Here is a 14,434-nt window from a genome sequence, read left to right as displayed (position 1 = left end):
CATTAGCTCTGCTGCTGTACTCCCTGCTATGCCCTCCCCCACCCTGAGCATGGCCATCTAGCTTGGAGCAACCTAAGAATGCAGCTCTTCTAACCATCTTATAACTGGCCTCTTCTACATTTATTGTCTTCATAAAATTGACTTTCTTAAAGAGCAGGCACCATCTCACTTTTTCCGTCTGCATCTATGGTACTTGGCACATAGTAGGGATGAATAAGGGAAGGGGATAAGCATTTATATGGCACCTACTATGTGCCAGGTAGTGGGCTACCCAGTTTATAAGTATTACATCATTTGATCCTCACAGCAGCTTTGAAAGATATAAAAAGAAAGAAAACCAAGGTGAAGGAACTTGCCTGGAGTCACACAGCTAGTAAGTGTCGGGAGCTGAATTTGCACTTAGGTCTTCCTAACTCTAGTTCATTGCTCTAGCACTGTGCCAACTTTCTTGTTTAGTCATTTATTCAGTTGTGTCCCACTCTTTATGACACTGTTTGGGTTATTTTTTTTTGGAGGGGGGAGGGCAGGGCAACTGGGGTTAAGTGACTTGCCCAAAGTCACACGGCTAGTAAGTGTTAAGTGTCTGAGGCCAGATTTAAACTCAGGTCCTCCTGACTCCAGGGTCGGTGCTCTATTCACTGTGCCACCTAGCCGCCCCTGAGGTTTTCTTGATAAAGACATTGACATGGTTTGCCATTTCTTTCTCTGGCCCATTTTACCAAAGAAGAAACTGAGGCAAATAGGGTTAAGTGACTTGTCCAGGGTCACACAGCTAATAAGTGTCTGAGGCCAGATTTGAACTTCGGGCGTAATGCTATATCCACTGCACCATCTAGCTGCCCCCATTTACATAAACACTTAAATGCTTTTTCATTCAATCATTCATTCAAATAAGTTTTCTTGGAAATCTGATTTATTGGAAATAAGTTTCTTGGAAATCTGAAGATGTTATCCAAAGAAGTCTATATCTTTAGAGCACTTCTTTATTTTTCTCTTGAAGAATTTCTGTTTAGTAAGCAGAATTCAAAATCATTCTACTGACTTTAGGAACTGATGAGATACTCTCCATGAGCTACTACTTAATAAAAAATCTCTCTCTCTCTCTCCTCTCTCTCTCTCTGCTTTTCTCCCTCTTCCTCTCCCCTCTCTCCCTCCTTCTCTGATCCTCTCCCTTTACCCCCCATCTCTCTCCCTTCTCCCACTTCTGCCTCATTTTATTCATTTACTAGTGCAACATTTCTGTCTAAGAGCAAATAAAGGCTCCATAAACAATAAGTATTGGTCATCTGACTCTCAAACTTCATCTATTACACACAATGCTTAGGGCCATCTGATACTTTGATTATAACCAAGTCCTTCACATTGAACTAGAAAATCCTAAAAATATTTACTGGGTCATTACCACTACTTTAGAATTTTAAAATCCCTTTCACAGAACTGCCTATACAGTAAGTTTCTAAGAATATGTATTTGAAGTTGCCAGTAGCAGTTTCTACAGAAAAAGGTAGCAAGGACTAAAGTAGGAAGCAGCGTTACCTGAGTGTGAAAGTGGTAAGAGGTAAGGACCGTGTATTTTGATCTCTATTTTACAGAGGAGGCCGAGAAAGACAGGCCAATACGTAATCACATAGCTGATAATGCAAGAGAACTAAAGTGTGGGCCTTCCGACTCCCCTCTTCTTGAGGCAGTGTGTACTTTCTACTAGACCAGAGGTTCTTAGCCTCAGGTCTGTGAAATATGTGTGTATGTATGTATGTATGTGTGTATCTATACACATGCATCTACATATATGCACACACATATATACACATATATGTATACACAGAGAGCTTGTGTTGTGCATATTATATAGTTCAGATAGTTATTATAGAGATAATCTATATATTTATAGATATCTATATATAATTGATATACACTTGAAAACTATATGAACTATATATGTATAGATATGTGTATATAAATTATATATACTTGAGAACTGTATAAACTATTTGAGAACTATAAACACATAGACTATATATATATATTTGATAACTATATTCCAATACAATTGATTTGCTTTGTGATCCTATGTATTTTATTTTATACATTTAAAAATAGTATTCTGAGAGATTTTCCATAGGCTTCAACAGACTGCCGAAGTGTACTGTAACACAAAAAAGGTGAAGAACCTTTGGACTAGGCTATATTGCTTCTAAACCACCACCTACTATAAGCAAGACACTGTATTGTAGAAGATAGGATATTATCTCTCTTCAAGGAGTTTATAATTTAGTTGTGAAGTCAGGATTACAAAGATTTTCATGTGTTAATTACAAAACAGAATTTTCTTTTTTAGCAGCACCTAACTACAAATAAAAAGACAACCAATTATAAACAAAATTATTAATTGTCATATTTAAATTATTATAAACTAATAATTTTTAGTTATATAATAAATAATAAAAAGACAACCAGTAATAAAAGGCACTATATGAGAAGGCTACTCAGATGGTAGATCCCAGAAGAATGGTCAAGGCTTGTGTTTCTATTTTGACAACAACAAAACCCAACATAATCTCTCAAAGCAGCCAGTTACCATTTTTAAAAAGTGGAATAGTATACATAAAAATAACAAATTCTGAAATTCATACCAAGCAACCTGATGCTGAGAAATAATAAAGTCTAATAAAGCAGACATTCTATATTATGGTACCCTTATCCCACACTCTTGGGAAGCATCCATGCTTTGGCATTTTCTCATAAAAGTCACCATGTACAAAAAAAAGTTGGACTAAACTGAAAAGGAATGCTTCTCAATAGAGATGCATTTTTTGTTGAATGAGTTAGAGTCAAAGGGGTATAAAAGCAGGTAGTCTGTGATCCAACAGCTGGGATTTCTGTAGCTTCTGGGAAACATTGCAGCTGTTCATACTCCAAATTCCCTCTTTCAGAATGTTAACTTTTCCCCCTTGTCTTTCTAGGACTATGTATTTAAAGGAATAAACTTGTGACCTTGGAATCACACTTGTTACAGTCTATGTAAAAAGCATCATTCTTTAGAAGAGGACCCACTACCATGGAATTGGCAGCCATAGATAGTGTGTTGTGTGTGTATAATATTTATAGTATATAATATATATAAGCTAAAATAATTCATTAGGAATTTATTAAGCACCTATTATGGGGTGCTTAATACAAAATAATTCCTGCATTCCAGGAATTTATATCTACTATTGCGAGCAATTGCTAGTACTAGCAAAACTTGCAAGTGGATGTTTCTGAAAATCTAGAGAATCCAGGAAAAATGGGGGAAAAGATAGCAGGTCTACATGATGCAAAGAGATACAGGGGATGTGGCTGGCTTAAAGACTAAGATGGTTGAGAAATGGTGATAAAAGTACAAACACAAATATACAAACACAAAGAATAACCCCTTTGTAGGTAAGAAAAATCACTGCCTGAAGATAAAATGCGAGGGTTATAATTAAGGAGAGGAGAGATTAATGAAGTATTTTTAAAATTCAGTAAGATGATTTTAGAATGAGTGGTTTTAAATTTTAATGAAGAATAAAAGAAACTTCTGTTCAGCCAGAAGTTTGATCAGTCATGTTAATTCAGGATTAATTCCATATTAATTCCTAAATAATTTCAGACTACATGAATAAATTAGAAGCAAAGTATGGCTTTCTTAATAGCTAGCCTGTATATAAGGGTTTAAGGTTTACAAAGTGCTTTCCTAATATCATCACATTTTAAGTAATCAGCCAGATTGTGTATCATTTCAGGCTGAAAGCATTTTAAACACTGTTTAACAAGTGGTCAAGAATCTGTTTCTAAAGACACAGTTGGAAGAAATCTAGTCCAACCTACTCTTTGCATCGATGAGAAAACTGAAGCTTGACAGATGAATGATTTGTCCAAGACCACAGAGCTAAGCTAGAACTCAAACCCAGGTCTTCAGTCTGTTAAGTCCAGGACTGTTTTCATTACACCATGACATCTCCACTATCTTTGTTTTTTTTTTTAAAGGGGAAGGTAGGGCAATTGGGGTTAAGTTACTTGCCCAAGGTCATATGGCTAGTTTGTTTATTTTGTGGGTTTTTTTGGGGGGTTGTGTCTGAGGCCGCATTTGAACTCAAGTCCTCCTGACTCCAGGGCCGGTGCTCTATTCACTGGGCCACCTAGCTACCTCCTCCACTATCTTTGTATGGTCACTAGAGGGTAGTTTTATGTATGCACTACCAAATCCAACATTATTTTGAAACCTATGGACTTTTCTTTTCATGCACAGTTCCATGTTTGACAGTTAGGATAATCAATGATCACCTATAACTAGGCTTAAAAATCAAAACTCAAGTCCAATCTAAGAACAAAAGAAAACATAGACACTGTATGTGGTGCCAATCCTTGGTGCTGACTGCCTTCTGGTTTTAAGAAAGTCCCTTAACTTTCTGCTTTGGTTTCCACATATACAAAATGGGCTTTATTTTTAAAAAATTTTGCTTGTGTAGGTATTAATTAGCTGGTACAATCAATGCTTATAGGATGAAAGAATTCACATAGGTATTATCCCTTAAGATATTATCAAAATAATGAGGTTGCTCTGTATATTTATTTTTCTCTTGACCACTGAAAGCAAATGCCATATACAAGTTACCTGTCGTTACCAAAGAATAAAATAATATATAACTCATTTTTAAAACCATTATACAGATGGGGAACCTCAAAATCTTTGATTTCTCTCCCTCCTCCCCACAACAAATCCATCACTAAATCTTATTGCTTCTCACTTCCAAATATATCCCAAATCTGTCTCTTCCTGTCATTCATTAGCTTCATGGCCTTATGGAAGTCACGAAACCTCTCTGGGTCTCAAGTTTCATCACTTACAAAAATGAGTGGTTTGGACCACATCCCAAGTATCCAACTTTAAACTCTTGAAACAAATGTCTGGGGATTCAACATAGTTGAGATTTTTAATGAAAAAAAAAGTATTTTCTATTTACACTAACATAAATTAAGTAGTAGGCCCAATCACCCTTCTAGTGGGGTGATTAGCGGGGTCTAATCATCCACCTGCCACTATTATTACATAATAGATTGCTAGTGGGTTTCATGCCAAATGTCCTGGATCAATGAATAACTGTAATTTACACTATTATAATAAATCATATGATTAAATTAATTCTGCCCACACAGTTCTGATCATGTAGCTTTCTGATCATGTGGCCTAATGAAACATTTAGATGCTACTGTACCAGATATTTATCCCAACTAATTTTAAATTCTCTGATTCCATTTCCATTGCAATTATTCTAATTCAGAAGCCCATCACCTCACACCTCAATTATTACTAAAGTCTCCAAGCTCATCTATCTGATTTAGACCTCAATTTCCTCTGATCCCTGTTTACAGTGTTAGCAAATTAATCTGAAAACACCACTTTCATTATGTCCTTTCTATGCTAAAAAACCTTCCATACCTAGTCACTCCATACAGGAAAAGTACAAACTTCTAAACTTAGCTTTTGAAGACATCTGAAACAAGGCTCCAACATGCAAGAGGACTAGAAAATATCCCATATGAGGATCACTTTAAGAACTGTGGATGTTTAATCTAGAGAAGATTAGACTCAGGAAGGTTGTAATAACTCTCTTCAACTATTTGTATCATGTAGAAGGCTTAGCTCTGTGTGGCTTTGTTCCAGAAGGTAGGACTAGAAGCAATAACTGAATATTTCAGAGAGCCAGAAACAGCCAGAATAACAAAACCTCCTAACAACTGGTGCTCCTAAAGGAGAATGAACTTCTTCCAGATAGTGTGGCCTACCCAGTAATATGCTGGTATATGTTTAACAACCAGTTCTTAGAAGGTGAGTATGTATGTATGATACACTTCTAAGTTTAATCTATATTATTAACATTTTCTCTATCACTTTTTTTTTGGCAAGGCAGTCAGGGTTAAGTGACTTGCCCAGGGTTACACAGCTAATAAGTGTCAAATGTCTGAGTTCGGATCCGGTGCTCTATCCACTCTCTATCACTTTCTTAAGTCTACATAGTCCTGATTATTGTATGTGCCAATTTCTGAGGTGGAAAATGTTCACAATGAAAATTTAAGAGGCTCTCAGGAGTTAGATAGAGTTGTCCCAGCACAGCCTTATTTCCACCTCACCAGAAAGCTTCAAGGAAAAACTAAAAAAAATGATTATTTATTATGGATGTTGTACTTGGGTCATGGTAGCACACTCCTGTTATCCTAGCTATTGATGGGTTTGATGTTCTTGGATCTCTTGAGCTCAGGAATTTTGAGCTGTCATGGGTTATGACACTAGAATGTTGGTAGTAAGTTTGGCATCAATATTAATGAGCCAGGTATCAGGTTACCTAAGGAAGGGGAAAATGGTTGTAGGTCAGAAATTGTGGGTAGTAGGATTGAGTCCATGAATAGTCTTTGTACTTCTAGCCTGGGTGAGATGGGAGACACAATCTTTGAAAGAAAGAAAAGAAAAAAAAAAGAAAGTCCCTAATGTCTTTTCAAACACTGAAATTCTGTGACACATTTACAAGCTTACCTTTCATTATCCCCCTTTATGAACCCTCTGTTGGAACAGCAAGTAGTTGTGATATAAGGGAAATAAAACTAGATTTGTTATAAGAAGGCCTCCAAAGTCCCTTCCAACTATAACAATATGTGAACTAAGTTTGAATCCCCCCTCATCTGTGTCCAGTATTGACAATGCATTCCTAGTCCTAGATTTTTTAAAACAACTACATGAATATATGAAAGTATGTGCCTATTACATACATTCTATAAAAAGTACATCATAGACCTTAAAATGATATATTAAATATCCCACCTATTAAGTATACAAATAGTCCGTATGAGCTTTTTGCTGTCCCTTTATTAAGTTAAAAAAAGGAGATACTAAAAATATAAGCAATGACATTTTTATGATGCAGGTGTGACGTACATTTTTCTCATATGGACAACTCAATAACATACCTGAATAAAAAATAAATAGTAGTACATTAAGGCTTGATTTGTAGCAGTTGCCCAGTTTGCAAGGTGTAAATGCTTGTTGAAAATGTAACCATTAGTTCTTGTGAGATGGTACAAGCTGGCTGTAGAAAATCCCTACTGAATCTAAAAAGGATCCAGCTTTTCAAATAAGTTTAACCTGAAGTCGTTTAGTAAATTGGCTGCTGATATCTGAGGAACAACCGCCCTTTGTGATTCAGCTATGTTCATGGTAAAGTTATTAATTCTTCTGTAGCCTAACCATAGCAAATCACCTGGTAAGGGTGACAAGCCATCTTTGATCAACACCACATGTTTAGCAGCTAAGTCTTCTGAACATTATGTACCTGGGTAAATTTCTCTTCCATTGCATTCATTGTACCCTACCAAATTAATAGAAACCTGGAGATAGACACATATTCAAAGGAATGAACTAAAATGAAAATTAATAGGTGAATAAATGTTGGCCTATGCTCATCCATGTTTCAGGTTTGGAGATGAGCACTTTTACACACCCCACTGTTATTCCAGATAGCAAATTTGAAACATACTTTACCACATATGCAATTCACTCACAAGTCAAAGATGGTTTAAAAAAAATCTGTGGAAAAACCCACAGCCTAAAGGATCTCTCTCTCTCTGAATCTTGATCTTCAGTGATGGGTTGGACCTCAAACATGTCTGTGGTACAGCTGTGGAATGATCTCACTTTTCATTTACTGGCATGAGTATAGGCTGCTTTTCTGCCTACTGAAGGATGAATGTATCACACAGAGCTACCATGAGGTATAGTGAAGGGTTCAGTTCACAGGCATTCCAGGAGAGACAAGCCATGGTCATTCCTTGTGCTAAGTTGGAGGGAGGGAAAGATAAAGTGGTTTCTTGCTCAACAACTACAGTTTCTATCTTTTAAAGTCAATGAGTTTCTTGTATATAGCTCTATCATAATTGGCCCAGGTTTAATTTCATTCATTTTTATCAAAGCAAAATCCTTGGTGTTGGTAAAAAAAACAAAACTTTTCTTTGGTTTACAATGTTTGAATTCACAAAAAACAGCTACACTCGTGATTACAAGCTTAAAAATGTTGAGAAACACATGCCTTGGCACCTGGATGTGACTGGAATGCCTCAGCTTTGGTTAATTTTTCAATATACTTCTAAAGTTCAAGGTTCACATTAAGGTACATATGCATCCTTCTTTCTTTGCAAGTTGGCTCCTACATTAGACAATGAGTGTTTTGAGATGATGGTTCTTGTTTGTCTCTTCAGTGTTTAGCCCAGTTCCTGGTATATAGCAGGCACTTAATAAATGCTTATTGACTATATCTGCAGACAGTCCACTCTATTTTATTATAAAGGCAACTAATTCTTAAATTCTAGGAAAACTTGTATAAATTGATGGCTTAAAAGAATATTCAAATAAGACCACTTGGTAGAGTGCTGGATTTGAAGGCAGAATGACCTAGGCTTCAAAAAATTTCGTCTTTGACACTTATTGGCTGTATGTTCCTAGGTATATTGATTAACCACTATGTGCCTCAATCAGCATCCTATCCTAGGACTTACTAAAGAATCCCAGATAAGTGTTGTTGCTTAGGAGATAAGGAAGAAGAAGGCTTCCCACCATCAAGAAATCATAGATCCATTCTGTTTTCTAATACATATCAGAAATCTGTGGTCAGTGTGGGCATTCTAATGGACAGGGGTCCCTAGTATCCAGAATATCACAGATCTTTTCCAATATTTGAGTGCATATAAAACATTTGGACCAGTCGTGTGAAGGCTGGAAAAGTGCCACCTACCAAAATTTCATATTGATTTACATCCCTTTATTAGCAGAAGCTTGACAAAGCAGTTTCTACTTTTTTGGATAATCCTGTCTGAAATTTCATGATTATCTGATGAGCAAACACAATTACTCATTTATTGAAGGAAGTCAAGAATCCAGTTTCTGTGATATTGAGGGCCTATGCTCATGCATCCAGATAACTGGACCCTCGGACCCTAACTTAGAAACAAATGAGAAAATTCATTTCTTTTAAAAAATGTGACTTCTGATTTTTCTTGCGCTTTCTATACAGCTTAGCTTTGGTACATATTAAGTAATTGTGTAATTTTTTACATTTTATATCAGGACTGCTTCCTCTGTTTCTCATCAGCCATAATTATTTTTAAAATGTGGTATGAGAATTTTCTGTATGTAGAGTTACTGCTTCCTTCTTCCCTGTTAAATCATTTACCTTTCAAAGTAGATTTATTCGATGTGTTTCCATTCCACCTGTTTCCATTTTAATATGAGGTTTAACAGCACAATGATAACATGAACTTCTCAGGTATTCTAAGGTTGGGAGGAGGAGTGCCTATTCTGATGTAGGAGAAACACAAGGTCTAGTGTTAAGGTTACAGGAAAGACATTATTCCAACCTTCATGATGAAGTTTAAATTTTTGGCCACAAAAATTCTCAAGAGTCACTCTTTCTTGTCTCTATCACTGGAGACTTGACTACTCATCAAGAGATGCCAAAGAAGGAATTTGTGCTGTAGGTAATTAGGTGACTTTAAAGTCTCTTCTATCTTTGATTCTCTAAAAAAAAGACAGCTCCTGGATCAACTGTGACCAGTTGTTTCTTGGGAAGCATTTAAATTTCTAGATGCACACACTTAAGGTTCTATTTACCTCCCTGAAGTCATAGGGGATCTGACAAATAATTATGAGAGTGTATTATTTGTTTACTTTGTTTTGTTCAGTTATACCAGCAAGTGTGTGGGAATTGGGATTATGAGGCTGGCAGGGCCACACATTAACACCTGCTTTTAATTTATTTGGTCTGAGGATTCCTAATAATTGCCCTTTGGAGTTCTGTTTTGTAAACTTCAATTTCCTCTAAGACCGTTATGGTTTTTTTCCATCTATGTTAAGTCTCTTTTCCCAGTGGGATCTTTCTTTCTCTATTTAGTCATGCTGTGTGTGGAGACCCAAATTCCATACAGCCTGGGAGCTCTGACTCATCCTCAGAAAGTTTGGTTGCTCCAGGGACTCCTACTAACAGTGCAAATGAACAGAAAAAAATAACCAATGAAGTATGTCGTTCCTGAATTCTACAGTGCTAGTGCTCTACCTAGCAACTTGACCTTCTTATCAAAAGCCAAATAAGGGAAGAAAGCATTTCATCCTCTTGTTCAAAATAATTTGAGATAAGTGGGTTTATGTTCTCTTCAATTTATCCAGAATTCAGCAGTTTTAATTTTCAGATTATTGTGAATTGCTTTTTTTAGTATTCCATACTCTGCCCTACCAGGAAAATCTTTAAAAGCTTCCAATTACTATTTCCTCTTTGCCTGTCCATCAAGGGAGTTAAGTTCAACATGCTCATTTTCGTCGCATGTACAGAATAAAATGTTCCCCTTTTAAAATATGTTATTCATAAACACGAAGAGTTACTGAAATCTCACTCCTCCCAACTCCTATCCTTGTGTAACAAATCCTGGATGGCTTGAAATGGTTTTATTTTAATCAGGTTTGCAGTCATAGGATTTTGCAGGACAGTGTCTTTGGATTCTACTATCTTGAACCAAGAGGTCTTCTTGGCATTCTTGGTCCCAGAAAAGTAAGCCCTTTGACAAAGACAGGAAATATCCACACGTTTTCTATCCAAATGGGTCCTGGCAATGCATCCCTCTGTACACATTTGCTTAAAATGGTTAAAGTTTGCAATGATAGTAATAAAAAAATTCCGACCATCAATTCAGATAAAAATTTTGACAGCTCACTGATTTTAAACTAATATTCTGCATGTATATGAAGAAGGATTTATTTTGGTCCATGTGATTCTGGAGCAGATTTCTTTAAGAAATCACAAATCAAAGTACTGATAGCAAACTAGCTGGTTCCTAGTGCAATTGCCTAAGACTCCAGGCTGTTTAGATTTTTGCACACAAGTTTTTCATACACAGGAACCTCATTCTGTTTAATTAAAAACTCAGTTTGGCATTTCACTGGAATACTCACTCCTTCTTGGTCCAAAACATGTTCACTCATTCTAGTATTTTTCAAGAGAAACACATTGGGATACATTTATTTTAATTCAGGATTCTGTCCATTTTGTGTTTATATTCCATATGCCTATAGGTATGCTTTACCATAGTGCTCTAAAAGAACTCCATACTAGTTAGTATCATAGTAACCATCAAGTTAGTATCATTCAGCAGAGCTCTTAAAGGCATCAGAGCCAGTGCAGATAACATTGCCTTAGCTAGAAGCAGCCTGCCTATCAATTCTCGGTAGTTAGCAAGCCTGGGAACAAGCAGACTTATATGGGAGTATAACGGGGTATTAGGGCTAGGCTGAAATCACCTGGTAAAGAAACTTCATTTCCCCAGACAAGGGAAAAATTCATTTTCTGCCTTTTCCTTGAGCTTTCAGCAGATTACTCCTATCAGTCCCGGAGGTGGGAATATGATACCTGGGCTAATGCCCTCATCCGTCAGTGCGATGCTGAGAGGGTCCTGCCAGCAACTCAGAGAGAGAGAGAGAGGTCCTCACCCCTTCAGGTCACCTTCCCTGCCTCCCTCCGCTCTTGTCCCAAAGTTTGCCCTCGTCTTCCCAGCTGGCCCAGCCCAGCCCTTACCTTGACCACATCGTCATTGAGATGCTTGGGGTCTCGGTTGACCAGGTCGATCTCCTTGGTGTGTGCATCGTACATTTGCTTCTCGTTCATTTCGTCGGCCATGGTCTTATTGTTGGGCTTGTAGATATTTCCCTGTTCCCGGATGGGCGCCGAGTAGAGAAGCCCCTAGGGAAGGGGTGATGGTAGGGACAGGGAGGGGGGTGGGAAGGAAATAAAAATCAGAACACGCGGACAAAAGTCAACGAAGTTGGGAAAGATCTCAAGCTTAAGGAAGTGAGAGTTATTATTCTTCTTCTTTTTAAAGGCGGCAGCAGCTGCTGCAGCAAGGACTGCGACTTGCTCAGAGCAAAGTAAACTTCACAGGGAGACTGGCTTTTTAAAAGGATAGAAAAGACAACACCACACCCCTCGGTACCAGGCAGAGAAGTCTGACTCCCACTGCCGCCGCCAGGGGTCATCTGCAAACGCAGCCCAACTGTCCAGCTCCCTAACCTCCCCAACTGCCCGCCCCCCCCACTGCTCTCCCCCGCCTTCACTGAACTCAGCGCCCAGGGTTCGGCTCCAAGGTCTCCAGCAGCCTGGGGTTCAGCCCTCCCACTCTGATTTGGTCCCAGCTCCACTTAAGGGCGTCTCACCTTACTTGGATTTCCTTACCTGCTTCTATCACCTCCCCCACCCCACCCCACCCCCAATCCCCAGTCTATCACACCTGTGGCTTCCTAACCTAAACTTGGCTTTCTCCGATAGAGTAATGGGTTGCTTTACTCATCTTTCCAAACCCCAGCTCTCCATGAAACAATGCACCTGCGGCCCCTCTTCTAGCATCCCACCTTAGGGCTCTCTCTACTTCTCTCAGCCAGTCCTAAAACTTAGAGGTATCTAACACGGTCCTCCCCTTCCCACCCCAGTAACCCTAATGGGTTCTCTCACCCTCCCCTCCTAGAATTCACCGAATCTCGAGATGGAGGCCCACCTCAGGCTCCCCTCCACACATCTCACCTGTCTCCCCTAAATTCCAATCGCTTCTCCCCGGTTTAGCAACAGCGTCCCCCGCCCCCTTCTGCTTGCTCTTAAAGGCGCTGCAGCCACTGACTTTGGGGAAAAAAAATTTGTTCTGCGTAAATACAGGTCAGGGTTCTGGCATGGGTGGCTGGGGAGGGTGACCTGGGGGAATCTCCCCTTTGGAAACTCCATTCCAAAGGAGTTTTTGAGAGGGATCAGGGAGTTGGGGAAGAGCAAACATAGCGTGCGCCAACGCCCCAGTTAAGCTTTTCCAGACGCCCAGGCTTGGGTATGTGCTTGCCCAGGGCTGTGGGATAAGGGAGTTACAGCCACCGCTGCCCCTCCCTGCCCACCACGTTCCCAGCATCTCCAGACACTCAAGCCTCCCGCCCCAGAACTATCAGCCGGGCAACTGGTTCGCTGTTTGCAGAGTAAAGGAGGGGGGCGTGAGGAAAAAAAACAGCAACAACCACCACAAAACCTTCAAGGTCTTGGATCTCTGTTCCGGCAGACGCAAAATCAGGGTACCCCCAAAGTTATCCTATTCACTTCTCTCCCCTATTCCCCCAGTTCGCTCGGTGACTGTACTGGTGATTTCCCACTCTCCCCCGAAACAACAAGCATACCAAACATGCAGTTTCTGTGCTACTCTCTCCCTCCTCCCCCCCCCCATTCCTCCCAACGCTCCCCAGACGTCTGCTCCTTAGCAGTGGTTGAGTGAGTAGTGGTCAGAGGTCAAGAGGGAAATGGGTAAAGGAAAGGAGGTTGGAGTGCTGCTCCCAGGAGCTGGTGGAGATTGCCCAAGCGGGCGCTCCAGGGGGAAGATAGGACAGGAGAGCACCTTGTGCCCAGGGGTTGGGGCTTTAAGAAACTACCCGAAGGTGAAGCAAATCCTACCTCGGAGTCTATGTATTTGCCACTAGACATTCTGCCTTGGGTTTGACGGAGGTTCTGGTGGATGTTTCCCTGGGTTATAATTTAAGGGAGCTGAGGAAGAAAGATCCTGTATTGTGGGAAGGGAAAAAAAAAGGAAAGAGAAAAATCCCGGTGGGGGTGGGGGGTGGGGTAGGTTAGGGAGGGGAGGTAGCTGTGAGTGAGAGAGCTGGCTGCAGGCCAGGGGTTTGTTCTGCTTGCTTTTGGCCAGGATGACAGCAGTGCTGGGTCTAGGCACATCCCCAGACTCTGGGAGCTGCGGGGAGGGCCTGGAGGGGGGAGGAGGGAAGTAGGAGAGTGCGAGCTTTTTACCCATGTTCTACTGAGGCAGATATTTTAAACCTGGGGCAACGTTTTCCCAGCCGTGTAGCCATCAGAGCAATCCAAGAGAGCCTGCTTGAAAAACAAGAATATTTTCCTGGTGCATCACACCAGCAGAAGGGTGTGAATTGGAACAGTTTAGTGAGGGATTCCCAAGCGTGAAGAGGACCTCCTACCGGAGTCAGAAGGCTTTAAGGGTGTCCTTGACCACTTCTCGGGGTCAAGTTCCAAGTGACTACCCCCACCCCTTTACCTCTCCTCCCCCCGGAAAAGGCATTGTTCAGCAGCTTCACAAGGGAAAGGTGGTGAAGAATGGGTGGAAAATTTTAGTTACATCTCCTGAACTGAAGCAAAGGATCGTGGTGTTAGAGAGACAGTGTGTGTGTGCTTTTGGTGACACTCGTTTACATATATTTAGCCTAGTTTGAAAACTTGGTAACTCTGTGCTCTGCAGAGTGAACCTATCCCCACTGGTTCATTTCAAAGTAATGCAAATGTTTAGCTGTTCTTTACTTTCGTTGCCGATTTTCTCTAAAAGAGGGAAAACA

At 39.9% G+C, this 14,434-nt stretch overlaps 1 protein-coding gene across 2 annotated transcripts in view; it reads right to left on the bottom strand.

Annotated features, from left to right (window-relative positions):
• The window catches only part of CAV1 (caveolin 1), a 46,158-nt gene extending 32,473 nt beyond the window's left edge, over window positions 1-13,685 (bottom strand). The window contains exons 1-2 of one of the 2 annotated variants that reach the window (XM_069107077.1): window positions 13,530-13,685; window positions 11,631-11,795 (exon numbers count right to left, since the gene is read on the bottom strand). In XM_069107077.1, coding sequence (XP_068963178.1) covers window positions 11,631-11,795; window positions 13,530-13,559 — 195 coding nt within the window. In that variant the 5' untranslated portion in view covers window positions 13,560-13,685. Of the gene's footprint in view, window positions 1-11,630; window positions 11,796-12,629; window positions 12,702-13,529 lie in introns of those variants that run through there. The other variant, XM_069107078.1, reaches the window with a different exon arrangement.
• Between the last annotated feature and the right edge of the window lie 749 nt (window positions 13,686-14,434).

Source organism: Petaurus breviceps, unplaced genomic scaffold (assembly GCF_028583685.1).
Source record: "Petaurus breviceps papuanus isolate PSGF00001 unplaced genomic scaffold, PetGlider_PUasm1.0 84, whole genome shotgun sequence".
In the NCBI taxonomy this organism is placed as follows: Eukaryota; Metazoa; Chordata; class Mammalia; order Diprotodontia; family Petauridae; genus Petaurus; species Petaurus breviceps.
The sequence above is the reverse complement of the archived record's forward strand: the minus strand, read 5'-3'. Positions and strand labels throughout refer to the sequence as shown.